This window comes from Glycine max, chromosome 8 (genome assembly GCF_000004515.6).
Source record: "Glycine max cultivar Williams 82 chromosome 8, Glycine_max_v4.0, whole genome shotgun sequence".
Classification (NCBI taxonomy): Eukaryota; Viridiplantae; Streptophyta; class Magnoliopsida; order Fabales; family Fabaceae; genus Glycine; species Glycine max.
In genome coordinates, this window is record NC_038244.2 from 2368100 (window position 1) to 2384017 (window position 15918).

Below are 15918 nucleotides of genomic sequence, written 5' to 3' on the forward strand. Positions count from 1 at the left end.
CCATCAAATTCACCTTAGGGCTAATATTTGCTAAAAATAACAAATTCATAATAAAAAAGTAGGTTAACATGTCATTTTTATCTCCTATTTATTTAAATTTATGATTTTTATTTTTTTATTTTTTACTTTTAAAAATCTGTAATTTTAGTCGTATTTTTTAATTAAAATATTCTATTAGTAAATCAAACTTAACTATGTAATTTTTTAATTACTTTTCTAATAAATTAAGCTTATTAGTAATTAAATAATTTTAAACAAATATTTGTCATGTACATAATAAATAGACATACGTGGATCGACGTTTACAAAATATATAAATCAACATTTAAGATTGATCAACATTAAAAATGCAAAATTTTAAAAAATAATTTAATTAAAAAATGAGAAACTAAAATCGTTAACTTTTTTAAAATAAATAACGAAATATTTCAATTAAAAAATAAAAAAACTAAAATCATAAATTTAAAAAATTTGGAGAAAAAAAGTTATATTTTAACCTTAAAGTATAATTGAGCCATAAATATATCATTATCCAACCATACATTAACCTGTGTGATGATAAGACTATGACTTTAAAAGTTATATATATAATTTCTAATTGATTAACTATAGAACTTTCATATTCATAAGATTCAAATTGCAATTTTTTTTTAAAATAATGAGACTTTTTCACAATATTATTGGACTCCTGAGAATAATATTCCTGCGGGAAATGACTTTTCTGAATACTTTTTTAAAAAAGAAAAGTATATGTTTAGTTGAATATTTAAATTGATTGAAAATATTTTCATATTTCTAGGAAAATTTTAAAAATTTAATTCATTCACATTATTTAAAATATATATATATATATATATATATATTTTATTATAAATACTAACATATTCTTATTGTAATATATATTTTATTTTTATATAACAACCAAAGTTTTCGATTTTCTTATGCTTTTCCGTAAGTTTAAAGAAAGCAACACAGCATTACGCAATTTTTTTTTAATAGACAAGATGAGATTTATTACTTGTTGTATAAGGTTTTTTAATAGGGCAAAGTGAGATTTTATTAAATAAAGAAGACCATACTTGTTGTATAAGGAATGCAAGCAAATGGACCTATCCTTGATACATGCAACAGGCCTAAAAGCCATATGTGCCCCAACATTACATCAAAATTAAAAAAAAAAGTTGACAATATGCCCCCACAAACCAGAATTGCCAATGTTTACATCAAATCATATATATGCTGTACGTGTAAAAAAAAAAAAAATAGGTATTATTTAGAAGTTATATCCCGGTACAAACAGAGGTGGAGAAAGGTTGTGAGGTAATGGATATTAACAAATAACAATGAAGGTGTATATAGAATTTTGATTATTTTATTCTTTTATCTTATTTATTTTATTTAAAATAGTTTTTTATCTTTTTAAAAGTGTTTTCTTTTTTATATATATTATTTAAAATATTTTAAATAATCTTTAATCTTTTAAAAAGTTGATTTTGATATCTTTGTTTAAAATATTAAAAATACTTTTTCAACTATTTAAATATATTTAACTTTATCCTTTAAATAGCATTTAGATAAACAATCATTTTAAATATATTTGAAAGACTGTTTTAACCTTTTAAATAAGATAATATGATATTAAAGTAATATTTTTAAAATATAAATGATTATTTTAAATATTTTAAATAAAAAGATAAATGATTAAATTGAATTACTTAGAAAATAAAGGATGAAATTGAGAAAAAATTAAGATAGAAGATCAAAATGATCATTTAACCTATAACTTTTATTAAAAAAAAATATAATTTTCACCACACACACGGGAATCCAACATTCCTTGGTTTCTCCTATGAGAATAAAATCAATATAAAAAAGTATAAACATGAAAACTTAATTTTCTGGGAATAGAAGGTACTTGATTTTTTTATTTCTTTTAACAAATATGTGAATTTATATTCTCATCTCCGTATTTTTTAAAATTCAATAACATTCCCTAAAACAAATGTTTACTATGTTAAATTACTTTGCTTTAAAAAAAGGTTAAATTACTCAATTTTTTTAGACACAAATTACTCAATTAATCTTTAAATTATTTGAATATTTTTTAAAAGGTTTCTTTTTTTTAATTGAGAATTTGATCATTTAATTTTTTCAATGGAGTTTCTAAACTTTTTAAAATTGCCATAAATTATCATTTGCTTACTGTTTGAAATCTCTATAAAGAAATCTCAGAAATTTTTAGTTTTTAGTTTAGGGACTAATTGAGTATTTGAGTAATTTAACCTTTAAAATACTCGCAATTACTATACCTTTAAAATTACAAATATTGTTCTCGTAAATCTTTCAAGTTTAATCATATCAATGAAATTTGTGAATTTCACGACAAACCGAGAGCATCACGCATGTCTTATGCAATGTTCTCGTGTGTTCCATTCCAGGTCGCTGTCAATAACTTTAAGTATAAAAGGTGCAAAAGGTTTGTCGCTTAAACCAGTGATAATATTTTTACCAAAGATACAAAGGAGATTATGACAATATTAAATTGCGTCATGACTAGGAAACTGTCTATGGGTGGAGTGGAAAACAACAGTGTTAGTAACAAGTCATTGCCAGATATCCACCTATAAAAGCAATTGACTTTTGGACTTTGGAGTGATCAGTCACATTGATTGACAAAAACCATGTAACTGAAAAATATTTTTTAAAAAATCACATCTTCCTCAAAGTTTTAGAGTACATGTATTCATATTGATTATTAATTCATCTAGTTCTCCTTCCAAAAAACAAATTAATCTAGTAGAAATTTCTCTAAAAAAATTCATCTAGTTGAAACATTGTAAACTACAAATGTTTTTATCTCTGTTTAATACACTACAAGAAAAAAAAATACTAACAATTTCATATTAGATCAATCATTCTTAATATAATGTCTGCCTGTTAAAAATTTAGTTGTCATTTTTTTTTACTGTGAAAATTTAGTTGTTATTATAAACTTTGAGTTTATACTAATAATATGAGATGTTGCTATCTTTAAAAAAATGACACGCTATACTAACATATAATTCTCTTAATATATTTCCTTCAAAAAAAAAATTCTGTTAATATATATTAATAGTGTATAAAGTTTTAGCGTAATGCCTCATAATATCAGTGTATAGCTTCAAATGTTTACCCATACATTTCAATAAGCCACCCATTCCCAATGACTTTATATTTTTAATTTTAGATGCGCATTATACATAACTTGGTTGATGTGATTAAAGTAAACATTGTTATGGAACGAGGCCAACACATGGATCGAATTGACACTTGGAACATATATATATATACTCTGTAAAGCTAAATGAAAACATTTCATGGAAGGTCTTTGAAATTATTTAGTATTAAGGTTTGGTGAAGATGAGAAAGAATATTGGTGAATGAATAATAGATGAAATGGAAAAGCCGAAAGCAATGTGTATGAACATGATTAGGAAGACATGATTAATGATTGGAGTCAAATGAAAGGCAAGCAACCTACTACCATTTATTAACTTCAAAGGTCCCTCTTGATAAACACATGCCCACGTCTAAAACACAGAGTAATCACACAAACTACAAAATGAGAGAATAAAAGGAAAAAGTGGAGCCTTTGAATGAAACATCCTATGACAGGTGTGCACGCACAATAGGGTTTGGAGTCAAAGGGAAAATGATGGGGCCATCGAGAGGCACTGCCGTGGTCACTGGTCAGAGAAGGGAAAGCTAGACGCATCCCGCAAATTACGACCCTTTTAGATTTTGTTAGCTATTCATGATTTCATCATCATTTTTAGTAAAAAAGAAAGAAAAACTAATTTACAGAGGATGGATGAAATGTTGTTAGAGTGAAAGAAAAAAAAATACCAGTAGTCATACATTTTGAAACACATTTTTTAAATATACTTTTATTATTAATTACATAAACATTCTAGAGAAAAAATTAAATATATATATATACATATTAGTTTTTTTAATCTTAAAAAAACTTCCATTCTATTTTCTCTTCTAATTATGGAGAGAGTATTGCAAATTTGAGTCTCACATTTTTTTTAATTCATTATTTTATATTAAAGCCAAACAAGGGAAGGATTGAAATTAAGATTATTTTTCATCCTTCCTTTCACTTTTTTCTGTATAACAATCATGTTATATAAATATGTAGTTGTGAAATATATATATATATATATATATATATATATATATATATATAATTTTAATATTTTTAATTATATTTTATTATTTTAATTTATTTAAAATTTTATTCATTTTAGAGTAATTTGAAATAATGCTTTTTTAGCATTTTTTTATCTAACTTGATTGTCTACCTATTTTGGTATCAACATCCTAATTTATATCTCATATATGGTTGACACTTTACTACTTTGAGCATTTAAGTGTATTATTGGCATAAGTATAAGCTTATCTCAACGAAGCTAAACGTAACGTGAACCAAATGAGAGGAGCATTGATTTAAGACTGTTCCTCATCCTCCCTTTATCTGTCTTTTACTTTTTCTGAGTAACAATCATGTCGGTATAAATATGTATTTGTGATATATATATATATATATATATATATATATATATATATATATATATATGTTTTTTAATTAAATTTTATTCATTTAATATATTTATAATTTTATTCATTTAAGATTAATTTAAAATATTATTTCCCGCATATTTTTACTGTATAACTTTTTAAAATAAATATATTTGTTCTAAACATGATCTAGGCTTGGCCGTATCAACCTAATCTTGATCAAACTCAACATCTAACTTGGTGGTCTGCGTATTTTGGCATCAAAACTCTATTTTAGATCTCATATTTTTTTTAGTTAGAATATGCTAGCAAGGTATAAATAAATACTATCTTAAAATATATCTACAATAGTTTGTTAAAGTGTTTAAACTAAAAAAATAAGTATGATTACGTTAGTAAATACTTGTGAGACTTGTCAACATACGCACATTTGTTTTTTAGTTGAATATGTTAAAATTAAGTTGCAATAAAAAATTAAAATAAAAATTAATGAATTACAAACGTTTGATAATATTTAAATGTAAGCCAACTAATTTCCCAAACACTTGTAAATTGTAATTTTTCCATGAGCTGAACGGCGTCTTTGGAGAGAGTGAAACCACGTCGCGGGAGGCAAGGGCGCGGTTAAAAGAAAAAGAAAAAAAAAGACAAAATGGGACGAGGTTAAATTCGGTTGGTACGGAAAGAAAGCGTCGATGGTGGTTAACCCCAGGTTAAAATTTTGAAGAGAGAGAGAGAAGAACACAGACAAGAGAATGGAAGTGGTTGGTATATAAGGCATTAAAGGAGGCTCATATTTGTTTGTTGTTTGGACCAAAAAAGAAAGGGGGAATCGGTGGGTGGAGGCTTCTTTGGATCATCGGAGAGAGGCTTCTTTCCATTTTCACCACAGCAATGGAGAAGATCTACCTCGGTGGAAAGGTCTCTCCCACACTCATTCATTCAACTTTTTTTCTTTTTTTCTTTCTTTCTGCTCGGATGGATCCAGTTCCACTGTTTCTCAATTGGGCCGGTCCTTATTTCCTGATTTGTGGGTTGCAATTTTTCTTGTTCTCGGCATTATTTATGCTGCATTTTCGGCTTCTGGATTTTGTTGTTGCTGAATGAAGGAGATGAACTGTTGCCAATGGCAATTTTCTTTTTTTTGGGGGAGGGGGGGGGGGGGGGTTCTGATTGTTTTGCATAACGGAGCATTTGATGGGGCAAGTGTTTTGCTATTGGGGATCTTTGTTGGAAAATAGAAAAAAAAATGAATAAGAAAAGTTTTTGACTCTTGAAAATTCATGGGATTGGGTTCGTTTTATATACCCTTCTTCGTTTACTTTCTTTATTTTCTCTCTTGGAATGTGTTTTTTTTAATCATATCTTCTGAATACTTGAACGCGGAAAATAGCGGATCTGCTGTGCATTCCTCGGTTTTTATTTGGCTATTGTTTTGAAAATTTGGGGAAGAAATTTATCCTTATGGTATTCGATGCGATTTGGGTGATGTAGGTAGTTTTATTTTTTTAGTTTTTCTGGTTTATAGGAATACACACAATAGTTATTAGATGAGTTTCAGTCATTCTTTTGCTTTTAAAACCCAAAGACACTATTCACTTTTTCACTGTCTCCCCCCTTATCATTATTATTTTCTTGAGCATACAATTATTGGAATCTGGAATGACTTATTTCACTTTTTCGGTTCAGATAGTGATTTTAATGTGTTGTTGCTGTTGCTTGTTGGTTTGGGTTTCCCAAAAAAGGAGTAAGGGCACATGGGGAACCATGTTAGGGGCCAAATAGCTTGAAAAAGGTTCACTTATGAATTTTAACATTAATCAAATGGAGTGTATACTAAATAAAGGATATCCTTTACTTTAGGGGAAGGTTCTTTTCATTCCTAAACTAAAAGTTCCAACTTCAAATTTTGGTACCCTTTTCTCAGTCTTCCTGTGTGTAGGCTAAATTAATTTTGGATTGCCATTTCAGGAGCATCATATTCGAACTGGCTGTGGTATTGTGTCTGTCATAGTCTATGGCGATCCCGACAAACCAGCTCTGATCACTTATCCAGATTTGGCTCTAAATTGTAAGTGCAGCCAATTTATTTTCTTTTATCTACTTTCACTTGTTTCAAGATTATATTTATATTTTACCTTCTGTTCTAGAATTTTTCTGAGTTCCTTTTTAGGTTACATAATGATTGCATTGTACGTGTATATCTGGAAATATGATTCAATATTTTACTTGTGTATTGGGGCAGATATGTCATGTTTTCAAGGACTATTTTTCTGTCCAGAAGCAGCTTCTTTACTGCTTCACAACTTTTGCATATATCATATCAGTCCTCCTGGACATGAGGTTTGTAAGTTGGTTGATTTGAATGTGTTTTTTATTGCATTTAGAACTGAATATTATTATTCACATAGTTTTCCCTCTGAAACTTCCACAAGAGTTCTTGCAGTTGGGAGCAGCTGCAATTTGTGCCGAGGATCCTGTTCCTTCTGCTGAAGACTTAGCAGATCAAATAATTGAGGTCCTCAACTATTTTGGGTAATTAGAATATAATTACAGTATTAATACTTTATATTTCGGGGGGGGGGGGGGGTTAGATTCCATTTCTCAAAACTCTTTCTTTTATATGAACAAAACCTATTTAAGTTGAAGAAAAGTCCTTTTTTTTTTGGTGAAATCCAATGTTTTTGCTATATTTATTAACGGCATGAACTATTTTGTTGTCCAGGCTTGGTGCAGTGATGTGTATGGGAGTGACAGCCGGTGCTTATATCCTTACTCTTTTTGCTGTATGTACACCATCATTAACTTAGAAAGGAAAAACTGTGTAATATATTTAATGCTTTGCAGTCTTGTGATCAACTTATGAAGTCAGTTCTTTATTGATTCATTTCTCTTTGGTATGCTTTTACAGATAAAATATAGGGAGCGTGTTCTTGGTTTAATACTTGTATCTCCCTTATGCAAAGCACCTTCTTGGACGGAATGGTTTTATAACAAGGTTCATTTCAATTCCTTGCAGATTTTCCTTTATGAATTCTCCGATATGATAACATACTCAGAACCACTTGTGAAAATTTCAGGTGATGGCAAATTTGATATATTTCTACGGTATGTGTGGCTTGCTGAAAGAGTGTTTGCTTCAGCGATACTTCAGCAAGGTATTATGATGCAACTATGAAAGTTTCTAAGGCCTGCTGTATTCCCTCTTTATTTCATATGTTGAGTTTTCTCGGTCAATTTTAACAGGAAGTTCGTGGAAACGTTGAAGTTGCAGAATCAGAGATAGTTCAAGCTTGCAGAAAAGTCAGTGCTAAGCTAATTTAGTTTCTTCACCCTGTACTGCTCTATAGCTATTAGCTGGAATGTGATTGCTATTTGCTATTCCTTTTCTTACTCTTTCCATGTTTGTTGTATTCACGTTGCTTTGCATTGGTTCTTTGCCATGTTTCTTTTCCAGCTGCTGGATGAGAGAAAAAGAACAAATGTCTTGCGGTTTCTTGAAGCAATTAATCAGTAAATCTCTCTGCATATTTGCTTCCCCATTTCTAATTTTGTGTAAATGTAGTGTTAGTATGTGAAATGGAAAATTTATGTGCTACAACTTTGTTTTGCCAAATTGTAGGAGGCCTGACATTTCAGATGGATTGAAAAGATTAAAATGTCGTACACTTATTTTTGTTGGGGACAGTTCTCCTTTCCATTCAGAGGCTCTATACATGACTTCAAAACTTGATAGGAGATATAGTGCCTTGGTTGAGGTATGTGTAATGTGTAAGGGTGTAGATGTGCAGCATGCATGTTGTAGTACAGATGACAAGAAAACATAGCAAATACTAGGATATTGTTATAAATGTTCAGGGGAGCATTTGCAAAATTGATTTAATTCAATACAAAAGTTATATAAAATTGCTATAATTCAATTAATTTTAGATTTGGAATCAATTTTTCAACGTCAGACCAAACATGTGACTGTTTACCTAAAATTATGTTAATTGATATTTCATCATGATTTTAGATAATTCAAAGTGAATCTGAACATGCATTGAGAAGGGTTTTTCATTTTGCAGGTCCAGGCTTGTGGATCAATGGTTACAGAGGAACAGCCGCATGCAATGCTGATACCTATGGAGTACTTTTTCATGGGGTATGGGTTGTATAGACCAACCCAGTTCAGCGACAGCCCAAGAAGCCCACTAAGCCCATCTTGCATCTCTCCAGAGCTCCTTTCTCCAGAAAGCATGGGATTGAAGCTAAAGCCTATAAAGACCCGTGTTTCACTACAAGTTTGAAAATGATAAGCCATTGAGTTTTGTAATTGAAAGCAGTTTTATTCTTAAATTTTTTTTATTGTTTAAAAGGGAGGGATAGACAAAGAAGTTGTAGGAGGGGGGGGGGGAGGGGGGTTGTAGATAGAAAAAGAAAAGGGCATGGACAGAATACGTGAAATATATAATATAATATAAAAACTATAGGGTGGAAAAGTTGCCTTGATTCATTTGTAGGTCTATCTTCAATAAAGGAATCATTGAGCTGTACACGTGGACTCTTAATTTATTTATGATTTTTTAAGGCACACACATGATCTTTCCTTTTCTTTCAACTGTGGCATCCATCTAACATGATAATAAGAGTTGGTTAATTCAATATCATCCTCCATTTGGATTTCTTGCATAGTTACATTTTAGATATCGATTTTAAGTCTAATTTACCAAAATAAAAATTAGTAATCCGATCTTGATCTAACAATTTAATCAATGTGTGAATGTGGGGAATGGAGATCCCATTTGCAGCAGACTGGATCGGAGTTTTGACTTGCATTTATTCTTATTTTGCGGATTAAGTTAACCTCAGAGTTTGTGCATAAAATTATGTTACCATTAAGAGCAAGCAAAAACTCGCGGTAACTAATATTTTAACCCTGACTTTATTGCCTACCTATTAATACCAAGTACAATTGTACAAAGTGTACCATGTGTAATTGTTAACTTTTTGATGACCCCATGTTATGATACCATGATACTTTATTTAATATTTTTGTTGGTTAAAATTTTTTTATAAATAATCATTTTCAAACATTCATATTTTATAAAAAAATATTTAAAATATCATTTATCCTATTATTATTTCAAGTCAAACATATTTAACTATAGAATTTTTAAGTGATATATTCTTGAAAAATATGCATCTTATTGATATAAGTAGTATTAATTAATTCTTTTAAATTATTATCAACGGTATAATGTCATACTTGAACAACTTTTGATCGGGATGTTACACAAAGCCCCGGTATTGATCTATAGTTTGTGTATTAGTAGCAATTTTAAAATTAACGTGGAAAATTGCATAATACAACATGATATAATAATATACCATGATGGTTCAAAAGGAAGAAAAAGAATACAAAACCATATTACGTGTTAACTTGCACTTTATTGGTCGGAAATAGGTTCAGATCCACCATTGCTAAGCTTCTCTCAACTTATGATATTAAGTTATTTAGGCTTGCACAAGCATTGAATTTAGTTGCCATTCATACTAAATCACTTAGTCGATATTAAGGTAATACTTTAATCACTTAGTTGATATCAAAGTAATGCATGGTTAGAAAATTCCTAACATGTTTTTTTGAATTGTCCTCTCAGCTCTCAATGTTAGAGAGAAGCTGGCCTTCTTAATTAATGCTAAAATGCAGCAAGCTGACTCTTTTAAACAATTTGTGTTCATGATTTTACAGTCTTTGAATAAAGAGTTGAGGGCCAAGCTTAAAAAAATGACCTAGAGTAACGCTTTGTTCTCTCTCCTCTCTCTTGTGGTACCTATGACGTCCGCTATGCCGTCTAGGGTTTCCTCGGGGGGAACGCCAACAATTAGTGATAGCAACGATCGTAGTCGCAAGAAAGCGAAAATGGAGACAACACCAACAGAAAATGTGCAACCTATTCAGAGCATCAATGACACGGTGGTCTCGGAAACACCTATGCCTGGGGCCCATCCTATAGGGAATACGAATGTTCCCCTATTCCCGACTGTTATTGCAACAACATGGAAATGAAGTGTGTCTCTTACGAAGATATATTTATTGGGGTTAATGGTGCAGACAAGGAGAATGACCCTACTGACCATATGGACTGGATTTTTGATAGTGACTTTGATGAGGAGGATAGCATTGAAGAAGAACCAGTTGGTATGGATGTGAGTAGTGGATCTATCCTATATAACTATGGTGGATTTTCTTATCCGCTTTGCTAACTCAGATGATCTTATTAGGGTTTTTGAAGAGGGCCCTTGGATGATCCTAGGTCATTACCTCCTAATCCAGAGGTGGCAAATTAAGTTTTTTCCACATGAGGGGCAACTGAGTAAGGTAGTTGTTTGGTCAGCCAATAGAGTACTATGATAAGAAGATTTTGTGGACTATTGGGGACACCTTGGGGAGAACCTTGAAGGTTGATGCTAATACATCAAGAAGGGCGAATGAGGAGCTTGGAGATGTGTTTGTTACCGAACGGACAAAGTTTGCTCGCCTGTGTATTGATGTGGATTTGAACAAAATATTGCGTTCACAGTTCGAACTTAATAATAAAACATACTCTGTGGAATACGAGGGTCTACAGCTGGTTTGCTTTATGTGTGGTAAATATGGGCATAACTTTGGATGAGGAAAGACCGAAGACCAAGGAGAAGGTGGCTAAGGAGAGTTCAAGGAAGGAGCCCTTCCTTTTGGGACCAAGCACGATGGACAAGGCTCCTAATGAACCCTTTAGGCCGTGGATGGTGGTTCAAAGACCCACTAGAAGGTGAAACAGAAAGTTGGTACTGGGTCTCAGTACCATGTGTTAGCTGAGGAGGAGGGTGTTCGGAACAGATCAGGAGGATGTTTAGATAGTGGGAGAGGATGCCAATGAAGTAGGTCAGAAGAGTAAGTAGGTAAATCCTCAAGGGATGAAGGGGAAAACAAGTAGTAAAGCATCTGCTAAACCTGTAAAGCAGGTCAGAAAAAAACCTACTGAGGAACATAAAGGGCCTAACAAAAATATCCCAGTGGGGACCGGCTACAATTCGAAAAATTCCAGAGCTGCGACTAGGAACAGGGGGGTGGTTATAAATGATGGTAAGCAGGATATGCATGTCGATTTACGATACCCTAGTAAGCCTCTTCAACATCAAGTGGGGGAGGCCCAACAGGGACAACCTTCAAATAGTAAAGAGGGAGAGGGATTTATGCAACCTTTTATGGACGCATGGTTGAATCCTGACCCTGGAGACCCTTCCTCTACAGCGGGCTAATGAGTAGCAGGGGAGCCCGCAGCAGGGTAATGGAGCTTATGGGAGTGTCCCCTAAATTACTAGCATGATTCACCAGGAGGTGGTTGCTCCAAATTCCATGCAGGTTTGAAGAACATGTTCTATTTTTTCTTTGGGTTTTTATGAATTGCTTAACCTGGAATGTGCGCGGGGCGGGGTCTTCTACCTTTCCCCGTATGATGAGAGATGTTATTCTGCGTAATAAAGTTGGCTTGTTGGCTATGCTTGAGCCGAGAGTTAGTGGTGTGAGGGCTGATAATATAATTTCGAAGGCAGGACTCAATGCTTCATTTAAGGTGGATGTTATTGGCTTCTCGGGGGGTATCTTGCTAATGTGGAATAAGGATGTCTATGATGTTAAGGTGCTAGAATCGGATATCCAATACATTCACTGTGATGTTCGAGACAATAATGGGGCATCCTTCTTGTTTACGGTTGTCTATGGGAGCCCGAACATGGCTATGAGGGACAAGCTTTGGGTGAGCTTGTGTAGGATTGATGCCTCAGTCAGGGGCCCTTGGTTGGTCTCGGGTGACTTTGATTCCTATGTCTATGCTAATGAAAAAGTTGTAGGGGGCCCTTGATTGATACGCCAGAAGGAAGTCTAATCGTATTGTGTCCCTCAAAAGAGGGGATGGATCTATAACTGTGGATTTTGATGAGATCAAGATGTTGGCTGTGGATTTTTTCAAGGATCTTTATTCTAAAGAGGGCCCTTGCGGCTGCTTTCCCCAGATTTCTGAGGTGGACCTTAATTAATATTATTCAAGGCCAGCTTAATGATTGTGAGATTAAGGAAGCAATTTTTGCGACGGGTGCGTTAAAGGTGATTGCGACTAATCTTCTTCCATTCTCAGTGGGATAAGATTAAAACTTCAGTCTTTAATCAAGTTAATGAGTGCTACAAGGATCTTACCCGCATCTAGGAGATTAATAGTACTAACCCGGTCTTGATCCCAAAGTGTGACAACCCTGATTCGATGGCTCAGTTTAGACCAAGGTGATTGCCACTAGACTTAAGTCATATATGAGCGACCTTGTTGACCAGTGCCAATGTAGCTTTGTTCCTGGGCGTCATGGCTTGGATAACATAGTCATTGCTCAGGAGATCTTTCATTTGATGGCTAATATGAAAGGGACAAAGGGTGGCTGGATGGCCATCAAGGTGGACCTCGAGAGTTTGTGCTTGACACCTTGAAGGATATTGGTTTTGATGACAAGTTCATCAAATTGATTTTATCATTGTATGGCTTCTGCTCGTATGACATTGTTGATTAATAGGGAGAAAACAGAGACTTTCGGCATATCTAAGGGTATTCGACAGAGGGACCCTTTGTCTCCTTATATTTTTGTTCTGTGTGTGGAGTGCTTAACTCACTTAGTCCAAATGGCCCAGGGATTTCTCACTTGTTTTTCGCTGACGACCTTCTCTTTTGTTGCAAAAGCAAATATTGAGAAGATGGACATTATTTTGAATTGCCTTGACACCTTCTCGAAGACTTCAGGAGAAAATTCTTTGTGGGTTTCAAAGAATGTTAATCAACGAGTGGAGGAGACTTTGAGTGAGATCTCGGGATTCTCTTTGACATCTGATTTGGAGCGGTATCTTGGAGTTCCTCTGCTGCATCGGAGGAACAAGATTGAGCGTTATAATATTATCTTGGATTACACGCAGAAAAGGCTTAGTGATTGGCGAGCTTATAGCTTATCTTTTTCTAGTAGAGTTACGCTTGTTAAGGCGGTGATTTCAGTGCTTCAAACTTATACTATGCAATCCGTTCTCCTCCCTATTCACGATGACCTTATCCCTATAGTGTCCAAAAGTTCATCAAGGGGGTAGGTGGGTTTTGCGGGATGGTAAAAGTATTTGCTTTTGGTCTGATAGATTTAATTGACACTGAGGGGAATTGGAAGGTTGATCTGTTGCGGCCCTTCCTCCCTAACATGATTCTAGATGAGATTATGGTGTGTTTCCACCCTAGTAGTGCCCTTGGGATGGACAAGTTTGTTTGGGCCCTTATGAGTGATGGGAGATTCTCTACAAAGTCTGCTTACGATCTTTTAACTTGCCCTAATGTCCAGAGTGACCCCTCTTTGAGGAATTGTCTGTGGAAAATCCCTGGTAGACCTAGAGCTAGGGATTTGCCTAAGAATAAGTATCGCCATATTCGGGGAATGGCTGAGCATAATGATTAGCCCTTGTGTGACCTTGAGCCTGAGTCTGAGTTACATCTCCTATAGTTAGATTGGTCTGGGAAGCTTGTGGGGTGGACCAATTTTGTCCCAATGTTTTTAATATGGATTTGGCTAGATGGGTGGAGCTGAATATAACTTTAAAGGGTGTTATGGGGGTTCTGTGGATTGGCATATTTGGTTTATTGAAGTTACTTACCAAATATGGAAAGCTAGAAATGAGTGGGTCTTCTTGGATATCGCTTGGTCTCACTCTAATATCTTGAATGAGGCTAAAGTTATCTTTCTGCAGCACAAGTTGGTCGATCCAAGTCTGGATATTATTCAACCTAAAGAAACCCATAGGCGAGTCTTAGTTGAATGTGACTCTAAGGTGGTTGTGGAGCTCATATCTAGGTTTGTTTATCCTCCCATCCAAGGTTGCTACTATATTGTGGGGTTTTGATGGAAAAGTCGCAACACCAAACTATGGGAGAACAATCAAATTTAGTCGAAGCAAATTGTTTCCCTATCAACTCATTCCCTCTCAGATTGGATCTCTGCAAGGGTTATTACCCAGATTTCTAATCCGCCTCAATCTCATGCAACGGGCTTTCCTCATTGGGAACCTCCACCACCAGGATTTCTGAAAATTAATGTGGGTGCAGCTTGCATCAATTCTTAGAACTTATTCAGCTAGGGAGCTTGTGTTAGACAGCAATGACGAATTCATTTTGGCTAATACAGGTTCGCAAACTCCTTGTCTTAGTGTTTGGAATTGGAAGGTGAACTATCCAGTGGGCTATTTTTTGGGATATGACTCATGTTATTTTTTATATAGATTGTAAGGGGGTAATGGATAAAATTAGTGACCCCAAAGCTAATTTTTCCGAGCTTGGGTCTATTGTTTGAGTGCAGATCCCTACAATTAGCTTACCCAAACTTTTCTATAAAATTTGCTAAAACTGCCACTTCCTATGCCAGTCCTTACCCTCATCATAGCATTCCAAACTGTATTTTCTCTTATATTATAATGAAAGAAGCTAAGTTTATTATCGTAAAAAAAAAAAAAAAAACTAGTGTGATACGGTGTTTTTTTTTTTTTTCAGATTAGAAAACGATGTTTTACTCACTAGTCTTGTCTATTTTACTTATATATTTAAATAATCTCTATTTTAAGGTATAATATTACATTTTGAATGACATCTCCAGAAATACTATAATTAAAATTTTTATTCCTATGTAAATTCAAAAATATATTAAGTTATATTCTAATTTTTTCAAGAATATTTTTTAAATTAAAAAATGATTGAAATAAAAAAAATTAAAGAGTATAAATAGAAGTTATAATTGGATTAGAAAATAAACTATATTCTCATGAGAATGTAACATTTTCATCCTTAACCATGAATTAAAATGGAATAAAGTCATTTTTCGGGTATGAATTGCATTCGCACATGCACATTCCTAATAATGAAATTATGAAATTTTAAACCAAGAAACAAACACCCTCGTAAGGTATTTTTAGAAACTTTTTACAAAAAAAGATATATATATATAGTTTGGAGTAATTTTGTCTTGATACAATATCTCCCTAATACTTAATTTTTGTTTACATGTATCCTATTAATAGAAGAAGCACACCAAAGTTTCAATCTTATTGTGGACCGAGAGTTAATTACTCATCAAATTTATTGCAATTATGACTTTTACAATTTTTTTGGGGCAATTTACAACTTCATTTTTATCAGCACGAATCAGTATTATTTTTTTTAATACTCGAGGAAATGAATGATCAATATTTGATTGATAAGTTGATTAGAAGCAATCTCAATATCTCATGATTGCACTTTCAATTGGCTCTGAGAACTTGCATCT

At 33.1% G+C, this 15918-nt stretch overlaps 1 protein-coding gene across 1 annotated transcript; it reads left to right on the forward strand.

Annotated features, from left to right (window-relative positions):
* The first annotated feature begins 5193 nt into the window (after window positions 1-5193).
* Window positions 5194-9098, forward strand: LOC100783036 (protein NDL1). Its single transcript, XM_041017915.1, has 11 exons — window positions 5194-5484; window positions 6535-6634; window positions 6809-6906; window positions 7010-7098; window positions 7289-7349; window positions 7475-7561; window positions 7644-7721; window positions 7810-7866; window positions 8021-8076; window positions 8186-8321; window positions 8631-9098. Exons 1-11 carry the CDS (start codon window positions 5458-5460, stop codon window positions 8850-8852), a joined length of 1011 nt encoding a protein of 336 aa, XP_040873849.1. The 5' UTR covers window positions 5194-5457; the 3' UTR covers window positions 8853-9098.
* The last annotated feature ends 6820 nt before the right edge of the window (window positions 9099-15918 follow it).